At 39.5% G+C, this 15,973-nt stretch overlaps 1 protein-coding gene across 2 annotated transcripts in view; it reads right to left on the reverse strand.

Annotated features, from left to right (window-relative positions):
• TBC1D1 (TBC1 domain family member 1) overlaps positions 1–15,756 on the reverse strand; it is a gene marked incomplete at both ends in the record, with an annotated part of 97,677 nt that extends 81,921 nt beyond the window's left edge. For both annotated transcript variants that reach the window (XM_080343213.1, XM_080343212.1), the window contains one exon: positions 15,340–15,756. In XM_080343213.1, the coding sequence (XP_080199339.1) occupies positions 15,340–15,756 (417 nt within the window). The remainder of the gene's footprint in view (positions 1–15,339) is intronic.
• Positions 15,757–15,973: the final 217 nt, after the last annotated feature.

Here is a 15,973-nt window from a genome sequence, read left to right on the forward strand (position 1 = left end):
ATAAAATATTAATGATGTAAGACTGCTTATTTTAAAAATCCCCCCGACAATGCAAAGTGAAGGATGTGACAAATAGGGATTAATGTCCACTGGCACCAGATGCATGGCCGTGGAAGGACTTTACACCCTTTTCCTCCAGCCTCCCGCTGCTTCCTTGCAGTTAGCACTGAAAGGTCTCAGCAGAAAAAAACAAACAAAACTCTCAAAGTTTAAGGAGCATTTTCTGAAATGCAATTAATTAAAGTTTATACTTAAAATGTTCCTTGATCTTGAAACTTATATGGTTGATCTAAGTTACTCAGATGGGAAAAAAGATCCTTCATTTGAAAATATGTCTCATTTCCTTGGTGGAGAAGCACTGTGTCACACTGGCTAAAAAATTTAAATACTAAGCACTTCTACTTCCAATAATGGATAAGTTATATATAAGTCTAGAAAGTGTTGAGGAAAACCAGACTGTGAACAGAAAATGACAACTCTCACTTGACTGGTTAAAATCAGAACATAACTATAAAATTCATCAATTCCCCATGTGATATGGGAGATACATATACTATGAATGTCTATTACCATTACATGGGACTTTACATTAGTTAAGATGTCCATGTTCCCTTCATCCTATTAGTATGCCCCAGTAGTAAATAATACAAAATAAGCAATCTTGTATGCATAATTTTATGGAGTTGTAGCCTAGCTCTTTGTTCACGTAATTAACTATAAAAACAAAAATAGTCCCACCGCCCTAAGAATATTATTTTGTGTGCAATGGGAGGAAACTAGGAAACTACATTGAGTTCCACAGTATGAAGTGCCATGAAAAGTAGCCAGTCTTCTCAGTTCTCTACGACTTACTTAATAAATTAATTTCTAACAGCACTGATACATGCCAAAAGTACATTGATTCCTGATAACTAAATTCAGCCTCAATCCCCACAGACAGTACACAGATTCTACTGGACTTTTACTGTAGTTCAGATACTCTAAAGCAACATTCATTTCACTAAACTGAAAAAAACCACAACCGTTCAAATAAAAAAAAAAAACTTAAAGTGTTAACCATTCCACTCCCAACTCATAATATTCTCAGTTTTGCTGAAAAGAGCTTAACAATAAAAACTATCAGTTCAGGTTTACCTCTCAGCAGGTGTAGGGTTCAGAAATTACCCACAGGTAATGAAGCTGTATTGCAATTATACATGATGAGCATGTGGGTGTAAAAGCTATTCATCTGAGAAGGATCCAGTCCCGCCCCCACTGAAATCACAGACCAAGTTGCTGCTATATCCTTATGCATCTTAAATGTAGATAACAAAAAGAGGAAACAAATACCATATTGTCTTGTTCTTTTCCGCAATCAAGCTGAAGAAATTTTAACTTCTGTAATGTTGCCTTCATATCATAACCCTCCTCGCTCTGGTGCTCTTGGACAAAGCCCCGGTGGGAGAACTAGAGCAGCCTGATGGGAAGTCCAGCAGCCCCTCACAGCTGATGAAGGAGTGATGAAGGAGCGCATGCAGCAGCTCGCCCGGCCCTTGCTCAGCACCGCTGCTCATCACCAGCCTTTGATTTGATCCAGGCTGCAGCACAGCCCTTCCCAAGGTATTTCCTGTGTAGTGTGGGACTGAGAATACTGCTGAGAACACACCAAAATAATGATTTACATGTATGGTAATTTTGCCTGGTGCATGCACATCTGGCTTTCTATTAAATTACCTTCAATTTTTATTTTGCTATGTTGTGATGTTGATTATGTTCCTTCTCAGCTGTGTTATAAGTGGAAAATTTTATCAGCAATGTTCCCTTGCACACCCTTTTAACTTAGTGTTTCTTATCTCTCCCCTTCCTAACTTCTTCTCAGGGCTTATTAACCCATCAAGTGTATCTTTAGCAGTCTTGTGGATTCTTTGCTCTTGTGATTCTACATATTTTTGGCTAAGTCATACCGTCTTTCAGTAACAGCAAAAGCCAGAAAATGGCAATAAAATGTCTGTGAAAGCAAGATTCAAACACCATCTCTACTGATCTTAAAAAAACGTTTTCCCCACAGTTCAGTTAGCTTTCTGTTCACAAGTCTGTAGCCCCTGGTTTAATTACAAACAGCATTCCACATTTAGTTATTTCAGCCAATTCCATTTGACCCCTGAAAACACACTGGAAACATTTGTGAAATATAATACACCATACAGAGACTTTTAAAATATAGCAATAGGATTTGTCCTTACGTTTCTTTTGTGGTTTTGATAAAGCTGTGTCACTTCAAACGGCTCAGGATATGTTACTGTAAGACATCACTGCATGTTTGGGCCACATGTGCTGACAGCGCTTCCGCTCTGCTGCCAGAACAATGGAAACCTTCGCGCCGAGTCAGCTCTCCCACAACCATGGATCCACGCACGCATTCCCTCACTACAGGTTTCTTTAACCATGTCTTGTCACTGAGAATGCTAGATAGCTGTGTCATTTCATGTCAGACTTGGAGTATGTAAAGTTTGGGAAATGTGTGCATAGTTTCAGGAATAAAGCCCAAAATATTACTCGACTTGTGGTACACTCCTGAAATAAATAGATAAATAAATAAAGTTACAATAAAATAATCAAGCACCGATTCTGCCATTTCCTCCCTCCTGGGTATTCCCGCACCAACAGGGAATTCTGGCATTCCAGGAGAATCCTGCAGACAGCTGGATGGATGGGCTGGGCAGCTGAACTCTTCTCTCAGACAATCTGGTAAATTCAGATACCGTTGCAACTTGCGAGTCTGAGCTCACAGATTTGAATGTGTTCACAGGCACAAAGACCCAAATCAATACGTAAACCTCAGAAATTTGCTGAGCAGGGTCTTTTACCCCAGGATGTAATAAATCCTGAAGCCTCCTCTTGGTTTCAATCATAATTTATGAGTAGAATGTAGGCCAGCTTTAATTCATTTTTCCAGCTTGTTTCTAATATGCAAAAAGCTGTAATATACAGCCAAACAGCAAGAACTAAAAAAAAAAAAAAAAAGAAGAAGAAAAAATAATTTTTAAAAAAGTATTACATTCTCTTATTGTAGGTCCATAATACCGTCCCCATACACATGCTTTGATTTCACTCACAATCCAGTCAGGACTGAACTTCAGTTGAGACTAACTCAGCACTAATCCAGGTGCAGTTGAGCTGTCTCAAACTGCTACCAAGACCTGTGTAACAGAACAGACTGATGTTCCCCTGTGTGTGTGTGTGCAAAAGTCAAGTCAGTGAGTGTCATTCGGATAAGGAAAATTTATCACATAACTAGTTTTTATATGGCTTATTGCAAGTGCGCAGTCTCAAGGTGCTTGAAAGGATCTATCCCAATACCTTGACAGTTCATATTCTATAACTTTGACAGTTTGCATGGTGTAACTTTGATAAGAAATCTACCTATAAATCAGAAATCCATGTTTTGTTTCTTTAAGATTCCTGAGAACTACTTTTCTGACTCTTTCAATCCTTTGTGGCATATGGACAGTATATTAAAATATGAAAACTGAAACAGAGTTGGGGGGGAGGTATGGGGAGAAAGACTTCATTTTAAAGAAAAACTTGTGCAGTATGCAACCTACATGCAGAGTAAAAAAACCAAACAAACCGGTAAATTGGGAATGGTGGTACTGTAAGTCTTATCAAAAGCCCACCCAGGGTCTTCTGATTGATTTCAACCAGGCCTAGATTAAGCCTTCAACATGATAAGGTGAGGAATTCCCCTGCTGGCTGGGAACAGCAGGAGAGGTGAGAACTCTCACAGTATCCTACCGCAGTATCGTACATTTGCTTCGGACAGCCACTAAGTGGCACTTAAACACCTCGTCTTAAACCACGGTGAATCTACACACTGTTCTGCACGGAGTGGGGGAAAAAAGGAGTCAAGTCCTCTGGCGACTAATCCCTTTAAGAACAATGAAGTTCACTTCCTGCAATTAGAGAAACTTTCTAAGGGCCTGACTGTGGATGAAAATGTCACTGGCAGAAATACTGTACAGGGCTCTGTGGAAGCAGAAATACTGTGCAGAGCTCTGCAGAAGCAGCTGCTTCCTCTCCTAAATCCCAGTCCTGCTCTTGGAATCAGAGTGCCTCTTCCCAATAAATCATTACCCACTTTTGCGCCATTTTGAAATATGCACTTAAACCAGGAAAATGAAAGTGCCTCATCCCTGCTGGACTACAGGTCAAACTAAAGCAGCCCTAAGGTCTTAACACACCTTCTATCAATGCCTCTGAGCTCAGTCAGAGATCTCTGCAGGGACCAACACTATTTGTACTTGCAGACACACATTAGAACAGGGGTTTAGTAGTCAGCAGAGAATCAAAAGTGATGAATGAAGCTCTTCTTTAGTAATTATTGCTTCCTAGACATATGCCATACTTTCAGATGCATTTTTAATCAAAGAAAGAAACGCAATTTTCATAATAGTGGTGTTGAATCAAATACATTAATCATCCTGATTACTCTAATGAATTACAGTTACCATTTTTCTTTTCATCTGTTTTTAAGTGATTGCTTCATTAAAAATTTCTAAATGAATTGCCTACCGAAACTGGAAACCATTTTTTCCCTATATGAACAACATAACTGCCACTTGAAAAAATCCAAAGATAAAACCAAACAGAAAAATATATCAGGTACTCTAGGTGCTAACCAAGCAAGTTCAAACGTGTTCAGCATCATTATTGCAAGTATTTCTGCTGTCTTCAATTGAACTAGCCTAAACGTAAAGTGCATACAGGTTTTCAGCAAGACCCAGAAGTAAGATTTATGTACAATTTTATTTTAGACTCTGAAAGAAACACTTCCATTTCAATTAGCCACACATTTAGATATAAAACACAACACCAGATATTAGCTGCAAGCTCTGTTTTTCACCTTTGTGCTGAATGTGGCCTCGAGAAATCTCAGATTAAGTGAGTTACAAATTTCATCTTTTATTCTCTCTTCCTGTGAAAGTTCGTTATGTTATGATCAGAAGCCCTGGATACAAGCAATGAAGCAACTCAAGAAGACAAGTATACCATGATTACTAAGAATACAATTTTTAAGCACATTCTGCATGTGTGAAATTAGTTTAGTGGGGTTCTTTTAGAGGCTGAAACAAGAAGCTTGGAGATGAAAAGCATTTAATCAGTTACATAGAGGGATCAAACTTAATGCATGAGGAATGACCAGCAGTGCAGCTGGTTTTATGACCAGCAATAGATCTCAGTCACCGTCACTCTGGGAAAAGCGGGGGGAGGGTGGGAAAGAAAAGAGAAATCCACGTCAACCAGTAGTTTCATACAAAGGACAAACCAAGTATAAACTGGCATTATCCACTCAATCCTTGTATCAAATCCTCAATGATCAACCTTTAGGGCATACATACATATCCATTTAAGCCTGTATTTGTCCAGTCATACAAATCATTCTTTAAGAAAATATTTCCCACAGCCCTTCCCATAACTTGATGTCCACAGAGAGGGTAAAAAAACAGAAATATAGAACAACTGTGTCTACACTGGGCAAGGGAAAGCACTGATTTTATGATGGTGATTTGTTCCCATTATTCACTTTGACATAAAACAGGATGGGAGATTGTGCTGCTAAAGTAAATACAGCAGTTATATATGCCTCCCCTGCTTTAGTTTTCTGCTCCACTACAGCCAAAGAGCCCAGATCTGATGACCTTGAGGGCATAGCACAAATGTCAGCCCCATGCAGGCAAAACTCTAAATGAAAAGCTGATTGCTTGGAAAAATAAGGAGGTATTTCAGGAAGGTGATTTACTCAGTACCATAATTTATTAATTGGCATCTTCATATTTTAAGTGGATGGCTTGAATTTGTCCATTAGGGACATTTTAGAACCTGAAAAAAAAACAAACAAACAAACAAAAAAAATACGATTGCCTAAACATGAATGTATATGTTTAAGTAGCAGCTCCAAGTGAGCTAAAGCCCAAGCTTTTAAGAGAAACTCATAAGCAGAGAAAACAGAAAGCTTTGGTTTTTACTAGTCTTGCGGAAAGATCACTGATACAGAACCAGTCGTGCAATCTGACTCATGCCAGAACAACCCTTGAGTCTGTCTGGAGAGATTGTACCAACCTACACGACAAATATGGCCTTTGTTTATTCATATATTTGACAAAAGCTATCTTCCCACATGTTTAAAAACAGATTGTACACACTTTGAATGTTCGCTTTCACTAACTACATTACACTGTCCTCAATATGTTATTGTGGTGTGTGCCACAAAATCTAACACTATATTAGGTAAGACTGTTTTTTTTCAGAACTGTTGTTTGCCAAAGCAGGGGTTTTTGCCTCTAACATATACTTTCTAGCTCTAAGTTGCACTGTTGCACTGTTCCATGTACCCACAAAACTAATTTTAAAACATCACAACTGTGCATATTTTATATTCCTTAAGATCATTTATTAATTAAATGCAAAATAAAACCCTCTACTGAATCTAAATTAGACTTTGTGACTTTTGTTTGGAGCTCAGTAAGGCAGAGTTCATCCACACATCCTCTAGTCTTAAATTAACTTCAGTCGGCCACAGCAGTGGGTAACTGCAGCAAATTCACTGGAGTTCTTTTATCATTAATTTTTCCTCTTTGTAGTATCATACATTCAGCTTAATATTCAACGTTGCTATATACCAAACAGTATTTTCTGAACTCTCAATTCTGTATACGGAACCTGGGTGTCTAGACTCATTCTCTTTCTCACTCTAGACTTTTCCAGAGGTGGAACTCTTTTTTTTTAATTTGCACATAATTTTCTGCTGTGAGTTGGTTTGAAGCTGTATGTCTGACTGGGTTGCAAGGCAATGAGGAGACCCATTCACTTTGTGTGTATTGCATCCAACACCTGTGCAGAAGGCAGACTTTGCTGCTACAGCAAGGTGAGCTGAATAACTTTACTGTTACTTATTTTGTTATTGCTACCCCTTTTGAAGCTGGGGAAATAACATGTTTAGTGCTGAGGCAGTGTATGACATAGCCTCTCAACTAAAGACCTACACTGTACCTTGAGAACTCTGTGGATTCAAAAAATTCTTACATTTTCATATTTATCTTCCACACTAAATTATCTTCAAGCTTTTCACTCAAATTTGAAGACTGCAGCATCACCAAAGTTTTGCAAAGTTTAGGCAGTTGGTCACAGAGAGTTAACTTTTTTCTCTGTGAGGATATTGCTCAGCAAAGAAGAAAGAAATTATTTCAGCTGAGAAAATGAAATAATGTGCTGCATCATAAGGCACGAGATGAGTACCCGAAAATTAGTGCCAGAATGATGTCGAAACCACAAAAATAAAAAAATTGCCACACGACCGTATTTCACAACACATTCAACCTCTCCAAGGGAGGTTCGCTAGTAATTTTAAGACCATTAGATGTAAATCATGGAAATGTACTAAAAGCCTTCCATTCCCATCCACATAACAGCCACAGGCACAAGACTACAAGAAGATATTTATCAGCTCGCAGATTGTTCCCATGCTGGTTTTGTCTTCTCAGAGCAGGGCTACTCCATCTTGGACTCACCGGGCACATACAGTGATTTCTTCCCACACAATGCCAGTGGGACAGACACAGACTTTGGTCTGTGACAGTGAGTGTCTAGGTGGCCCCGTGTTACCTCCATAGAGGCCAAATAAGCCTGCAAGTCTCCCTGTGCACCTCCATCCCCATAGCCATACTTTCAGGATCTGTGTCACATACGAAGAAACAACATCAGGTTTCCTGCTGCACAGCCCAATCCCTTTGCAGCATCTCTGGTGCTTCTATCATCTGCTTGTCAAAGCACCAGGAAAAAAACTGTCAAATTACTTCACATTCTCACTTTAGTTTCCAAATTTGTGTCAACTTGGATTTTGTCAGAACACCTAAGCTGATCTAGCAAGGTGCACTGAGCTGGTTTGGAGCAGAATGCAGTTCAGTTTTTTTACCTTTTCCCCTAAAGCAGCTCAACATGGAACTGGAGAAACACCAACACCAGCACAAGGGAAAACACTGAGAGTGTACACCAGGGGATGGATCAGAAGAGAAGAGAATAACAGAACTGCCTCTTTTAACACAGGACAGCTACTAAACCTCAGTATATCATCAGATATTACACTTGAACTAAAATCCCACGGCAGTTTAAGACTGACCAAACTGGGGAACCAGCTGGAAAGCGTGGCCTTGCTTCTCCCTGATTCTCACAAGGGTGCTCAGAAAACTGTTGTCTGATCAGGTTAGGATGCTAAGTGAATTGAAACTGTATCACTTTTCCCTTTGGAATATTTAAATTGCTCTGAACTGCCTCACTGAGTGATACCATGGTATAATACGAGATTAGAGGAAAAGGTGGGAAAGTGCAAGTCAGCAACCAAGGGTCTGCAAGGCCACCAAAAGCTGGACTCAGACTAGGTTAAGATGTTAAGAGCGAGCTTCTCTCTGCAGATACGTAAGGAAGCTCTTCTCTATGTGAAAAGCAAGTTTCTGAAGGAAACTCTACTGTAACTCTGGAGGACGCTTGGATATTATGGCTCCAGCTACCTGTACTGGACTGCACAGGCCACAAGCATCAGACCTTGTAAGACAAAAGGAATTGGTAGTAGTCAGAGGAGAAGCTATCACAAATCTGCTAATTACGTTTTAGCCTCATTTCCACTGTTGTGCATTTTCGCTACAATCCCCAACAGAAAAAGCAAGGGAACAATAAATAAACTTGGCACGAACTCTGGCTCTAAAGTAAAGCACACATGACAGCACAAGTAACACATGGCTACTTTCAATATTATTGAACTTGAAAAAGTATGCTAACAATGTCATCTGATACAGAAAACTATACTGTTGAAGTCACTGTAAGAGTTCTTTTTAGTCATCCTGTAGCAGAAATTTCTGTATGACTTAGGAGATTGAAGAAATCACAATAAAATCTAATTTTTTATGTTGCTGCCAATGTGAAAATGGGAACAGGCATCTCTTTTTACAAACCATGTGATTAATTTCATCTTCCTTGGTAATACATTATCTCTGACTCGGGACACGGCATTGAAATTGCACAAATGAGTTCCTCCATGTGGCAATTACACACGAGGTTAAGGAAAATCATGCAGTATTTCTTATAAAATGAGGGTGAACAGAGGAGCACTGAGCTGAGCCAGGGTGTTATAAAGTCACTCTAGGGTCTGACAAGAGCCCCATAAAGACTTGGGATAATGCTGCTAGGGACAGGGTCCTTGGGCACTAAAGTGCCCTGAAAGAAGAGTTCACACACATGAATCCTTTGAACAGATCCCAAGACAGAGCTGGTGTAGTCACAGTTATGCACTGGGCTCAGGACGAGCATAAAGCCTGATTAATGGCGAGAGTGTCCAAGACACAGCTGTCTGTCTGCATTACACAAGACACTCTAGGAAGATTTACACAGCTAAACTTTGACCTACTTTATATACTGGAGTAAGTATGTGCACAAATATGTATTTGATTTTTCATTTGTTCTGTTGGCTTTTTTCCTCCTGGTTTTTACATTAATTTCTCCAGTTAGCATTAGGGAGGCAGGAGAGACTTCCTAAACCAAAAAGCAGTGCTAGCAGTTTGAAACTACATAGATTCCATAAAAACAAACAAACAAACAAAGGTGCATATGAATAGGTGGCAGATAACAGCCAAAAAAGGCCCCCAGTTGCACTGAATTAAGTCCAGTTACTTCATTTTGAGTGTTTTATGCCTTTTGCAAAAGAACCATGTTTTAATCTCCTTAGACTCATCAAGCAGTGAAATATAGTAGAAAAAGATCACCTTTAAAATTATCTTGCCTGAATTCTTTTAAGAAAAGGAAACGGCGCAATTAAAAATGAGATACTTAGCGAGGCCATATCTTAGAGTCTAATGTGAAAACAAGTTGTGCAAGAATCCTCAGTCACGAAGCTAAGCCTCACAACAACTGCTTCAGAGTTCACTGGGCCTCTGCCATTCCTTTTATAGATGAATAATGTGAAGTTCACTCACAACATCAGCTCTGTGCAGCCTCACAGAGAGCTAAGTGTTGATTATCTGAAACCAGCTTCTCCAGCACATAATCAGATCACAAACAGCATGTAACAGAGCGTACTGCATTCCAGGTAATACAGCATGATCTACTTAAGTGCATAAGCTATTGTAACTCAGGAAAGTAGGTGAAGGTTATTTAAAAACATAGTAACACTAATGCAATTGGTCAACCGAAGAAATAAAGAGCTCTGACAAAAGGAGAGATCACTGTTGTAACCAAACAGCTCAACAACAGGGCAAATGCTACGTTTTTAAAAGTGAATCAGCATAAGGAGATGTGGCTTATCTGTGTCTGCTGTGTGGGAGAACTGGCACAAGCGAAGACAATGAGCAGGCTCAGGTCTGGAGCAGGTGCCCCGGTCCACTACAACCACCCAGGCACTGCAACCCGCATGGCCACACACCTGCAACCACCAGAAACCCAGTTCCTGGGCCAAAAGCTGTCCCTGATGTATGACGCTACAGAATGAAGATTTAGAAGCAGCAAGCAGACCTGTGCATGTCTTGTGCAGCTGTGATCTTGCTTAAACCACAAGCAATATTTCTCTATAAAATAGAAAAGAACAGTTCTATCCAGTGTTTTGCCACTATAGCTTTAATGGCTCTGGTAAACGCAAGTATATATTACAGGCTGTTATGACAACCTCTGTCCAGACTCTTGGGAAAAAAAAAAAGAACTAAACTTAACCTTTTCAAAATATGAACTGAACTTTTTACATTTCTTCATGCTGCTGTTCTGCATCCATCATCAATAACATCACAGAAATATTTATCCTTACAAGATATCTGGCAAGGGATGTCAAAGGCAACAAGAGCTTCTATACCTATACAGATGACAAAAGGAAGACTAAGGAAAACATGGGCCTGCTGCTGAATGGAGCACAGGAGGTGGAAAAGGCTGAGATACTGAATAGCCTCTTTGACTCAGACTTCTTTGAAAACATTAAGTTTAGAATTGTTATCTTTTATTTACAATAAATATAAAAGCATAATAAAGGACAGTACAACCTTAACCTGCCTTAAATCTAAACTAGCCCAGGGCATTATCAGATCAACTAGTGACCAGTATTCCATTAGCCAGCCAAAACATCCATCAAATAAGATTAAACATACCTAAGTAAAACTAATCATTTGACACATAAAAGAAAGATCAACATAACGGCATGTGGAATTACTTTTCCAAACTGAAAATAAGAACAGAAATTACTCTTCCTTTGTAATGTTTTGGCTACTTTGTATCTGCTGGAGAGGGACAGCCTGTGACAGCATGCCATTAGCTTCTCATTATGGACAAAAGCAAGGTGTCCTACAGGAGAGTGGTGCTGTGTTTGTGGAGAATGAGCTCATGAAGGAAGCAGCAGACCTCACCTACAGGTCCAAACACCATCTTTCAAGTGCGGGATAAAAATGCCAATAATTTTCCATATCTATAGTTTTCAACAGCAACAATGATGTCAATAAAATCACATTGCTGTAGAATGTAATCAGATGTCAGACCAGATGCCACTGGGAAGACAGGTAGGCTGGTAGCACGTATATATTCATTTAAGCCATTGCACTCCCACAATACCCAAGCACTTTGGCCAAGCTGCTCAACAAGGCTGCATTCTTATGACAAAGATACTACCCTGCAAGCATAGATTTTCTGGAGAGTGAATTTTTCCTCAGCTTCCAACAACAACAACAACAGTGTGGTACACAGTGTGCATAATCCCCATCCATTACTTATCATTTGTCTTCATGAACTCCCTATGGGCAATATAATAGAATCCAATCCTGAGCACCTGCAAAGAAGAGGCATTAATGCTTCAGCCCCATCTTCTGGCAGAAATGATCCAGTCATGAAGCCTCATCAGAACCTCTACAGAATGAGGGTGAAGGGATGAGAAACTCCAGTATCTATAACTAGAGGAAACTTACTGAGGTTAAACATCAAAAAGGAAGGCAGGCTCCAGATCACAGATCTGCTTACAAAGGGAACTCTAACCCATAAGAGAAGCCCTCCCTAGGCAGTGTAAACCCATCCTTTTTGTACTAAGTGGAGTGAAATGATCTCTATATACATGTGCTTGTTTTCAAGTAATGTGCCAAGGAGCAGTTGCTAGGAAAGCTTCTTTCATCCTTCCCTACTTACTGCTAGACCAGCAGGGAAAATGAGCCATGTACTGCCACGATGATGCAATGGAAATAATTATAAAAGATCCTACAGAGTGAAGACAAAGACCACAACAGGGCACTGCCTTTTCTTTCAGCTCTAAAGAAAAACAGAACAAAGAGTTCCTTGCAATGAATCCTGACATTATTCAGTATTATTTGCTTGTCTACTAATTCATTCTCTGAAGTGGATATGTTGGTAATGGAGGAACAACAAACCAGTGCTGTATTTGTATCCAGGAAAAACATGGCATGCATTCCCACACCCCCATCAATTCTAGATTTTAGTTAAGCATTACCCAGAAAAAAAAATCATCTCTCATTAACAAAATGCTTTTGTATTACATACAAAGGTAATCCCACACTAATCAAGTATATGTTCTCACTCAGTTCGCGTATACGGAGGAGCACAACTACAGTTAATAGAGTACAGTCTATCTGCAATGCTGATGCTACAAGCCTAACCATTCCTGGGTTTCTGCACTTCCTAACACCTCCAGTACTATTTCTCTGTCTGCATGAAGTCCAGATTTCTTGTCCTCCTCTTCAAAGATCTTCATTGTTTAATCTTCTACTCATCTGCTTTAGTCCTAACATACTAATCTTCCTAGTCTACTTCTCTCACAGACATCCTTCTGCCCTCTTTTATTCTACTTATCCTAAGGTGAGGATATACTCAGAACTTACTGCAAAGCCACAAAGTACTTTCTACTTCAAATCCTCAGTCAGACCTGACCTAATCTGAGAACTGTCGAATATAGCCCTAGTACAGATTTATCTATGCAGATATAACGAACTGTGGCTCTTGAAGTTTACAATATTATTGTAATTAGTAACAATTGGTTTGTTTGTTTGGGTTTGGGTTTGTTTGGTTTTATTTTCAAATAAAAATAGATAAAGTGCAATTATTACAAAAGTTTGGATGTCCAAGATTGCTGCGTAAAGAGGTGTTACAAACACATAAACTCAGTGATCTTAAAGGTCTTTTCCAACCTAAATGACTCTATGATTCTAAAATTCGTTTCTTCTGAAGCTGAACATAAGCTATGGCAACATAGTAATTCTTAATTGCAACTCACTGGCTTTTAACAAACAGCTCCCTCAATTTGTACAGTACAGTACACTCCTATGCTTTCAAGCTGGGTATCTGTAAAGCAGGTAATGGTTCACTCCTCTTGATAAATACACAAATACCAATTAGCTACAAGGCACTGTATGACAACATCCAGGGCAGAGTAACAACACCCTATAAAGCATAAAGGACTTAATTAAAAGGTAAATTAATTAGCAATCACACTGAATTTCAGTAGAACGGGTAGCTCTTCACTTCAGAAGAACTCTTGGTATTTCCATTACCCTTTTGTTAAAACAAAGGTCCACAAATGCTGATTTCATGTCTACTTCCTAATTGAGAGCCTAGCTTGCAAAAAAGTCAAGAGAAACAACCATTGCAATCAAAGCAAGTGAAGAGACAAGAATCCAATTTCCTTTTGAGGTAGTTTTTGAAAGGACAGCTAGCTGCATCAATCTGCGGCTAAGCAGCTAAAACAAGTAGCAAACGCAAAAATTCTGGGTGTTGTCTCCAAAAACATGTAGACACAACTTCAAATTTGACTAGAGACCTACTTTGTTTTCTTTCATTTCAAACATGTCTAAGAATTTTATCAAACATGAGGAAAAAGTACTTCAATCTTTTGTTGCAGAAGAAAATGTACCAGAAGTGATCAGTGTTGCATACTAGCCATAATCCTGTAAATCACAAGCCACAAAAGTAAGTGTATAAGCAGACAGCAAAATACATTTACCAGCTTCTATTCAATGCCAAGTCTCAAAACATATATTCCCTATTCCTGCCCCTTACATATACAAATTTTTACATTTTAACTTTACAGGATTTCTCACTTGAACACATTATGATTTACAATGTATTCTCCTTCTAATTCATCAGAACTGCCTTTTTATCGGGAGGGGATTTAACTAAAGCTGTTTCCATATGTTTTGAGCTCTAAGCTTGAGACCATGGATTTGGAACTGTACAATGTTTTGCTATTGGGCAGGTTGACATAAATCTCATGTGCGGTGTACATTCATATAATACCTCCAAGGTGCTTCAGCAGGACATCTCCTATGAGTCAAGCACGCAGCATGTAGCACGACTCTGTTTTCCAACATTATATCTAGAGTGTACACTCATGTAGTGAAGGGTATGTCACTGCTTTGCCCCCAGTAGATCACAATAGCTTTGAGCCAAATCCTACTCACCTTACTCATTCATGAGCATTATTGTCTTGCATTACTCGCAAACAAAAGATGAGATTGACTATTTTTAATGCTTCTACCTTTTCAGCAAGGACACAACTCGCTCCGGGGAAATGCAGATTGAGCCAAACTTCAGCCCTGGTGCATGCATGCAGCCCAATTCCCACCTCATGCCATGCAGCAGCGAGCCTGCATGTCACGGAGTCGCAGCACTGTGCTGTGGCCTGTCTCCCATTCTCCAACACCACGAGCCAGCCTCTGTGCATTACAGAGCTGGGAAGAGGTTTCCACCGTGTCCTGTGGCTGGAGGTATGCAACATATGGAGGCTCCAGCCTACCCTCTCCTCCTTCTGAGAAAGGAGTTCTCTCTATTTCCCAGTCATACAGGCCTCAACTCAGGAAAATAGAAATCTGAGAGGTCTGACCACAGGATTAGATAAAGTTCACAGTGACTCAAGGGTGAAATCCTAGCCCTAGTGACATCAACAGAAAAACTCTCACTAACTTGAGGGCCAAGATTTCTGCCCATATCCCAAACTGAAGTGTTTTTTAAGCCAATTAAATTCAGGCTTTGATCCTGAAGGAGAGTTATACGCCTTGCACTTCACAAACTGAGCAGTTCAAATTCAACTGAACCATTAACATCAAGTAAAGTGACACTTGTCACTAAGTTTTAGTAAGATACAGTCTCCAATTGTAAATGCAACTAAAAGATCTTACACTGTACTGAAAAGATTCAAACATCACAAAGGCAATTCCATCTTAAAAGAAGTAGCATCAACTCTCCCACACTGACATAATACTCTATAAAACACATGATAGTAGATAGCAAATTCTGCAGTATGATACTGAGGGTTGCTTATTTTTTTTTCTTTTTACTTACTTTTGTCTGATCATCAGCTTTAAATACATAGCAGATACTTTGGTGTTTTGCTGCTCCATCCTTTATCAGACAAGCAAAGTAACTTGGGTCGTGGCTGTTGTGAATCAGTTTGTGGACTTGCTGTGGCTTGTATTCAAACAAACTCGAACAAATTAAAGGATCCCACTGCTGGATTTTCCCTGTGTCTGGTTCACATCGCAAACTCGCTGGTGAAATATACAGTCGGATTTGGCTGGTGCTAGGTTCTTCTTTGGAAGACTTTGTACTGAGCATCCGGATCTCTGCCACAATCCAAGGCAGCATGGACATGGTGGTTAGGGAATGCACTGGCAGAGAACCAATGAGCTGGAGACTGAAACTTGCTGAGAAATCACTAGGTGTTTGACACTTTTTAACTTTGAATGTTATCGGCTCCATTTTACAGTTGTTTAAGGAACTAATTCACCAATATTTCAGTTCCATGGAATGACAATTCTGGATGGTGCCTTTGATTAAGGAACAGAAGAGTTCTGAAAGTAAAAGAAATAGTTATGTAGGTGCTAGAACCCTATTAAAAACAAACTGTCAGTAACACAAATACTTCATAGCCTAACATCAGAAGAGCCATAACTAGCACATTACTCCTACATCGAGA

The sequence above is a fragment of the Nesoenas mayeri genome (genome assembly GCF_963082525.1).
Source record: "Nesoenas mayeri genome assembly, chromosome: 4".
NCBI classification, from domain to species: Eukaryota; Metazoa; Chordata; class Aves; order Columbiformes; family Columbidae; genus Nesoenas; species Nesoenas mayeri.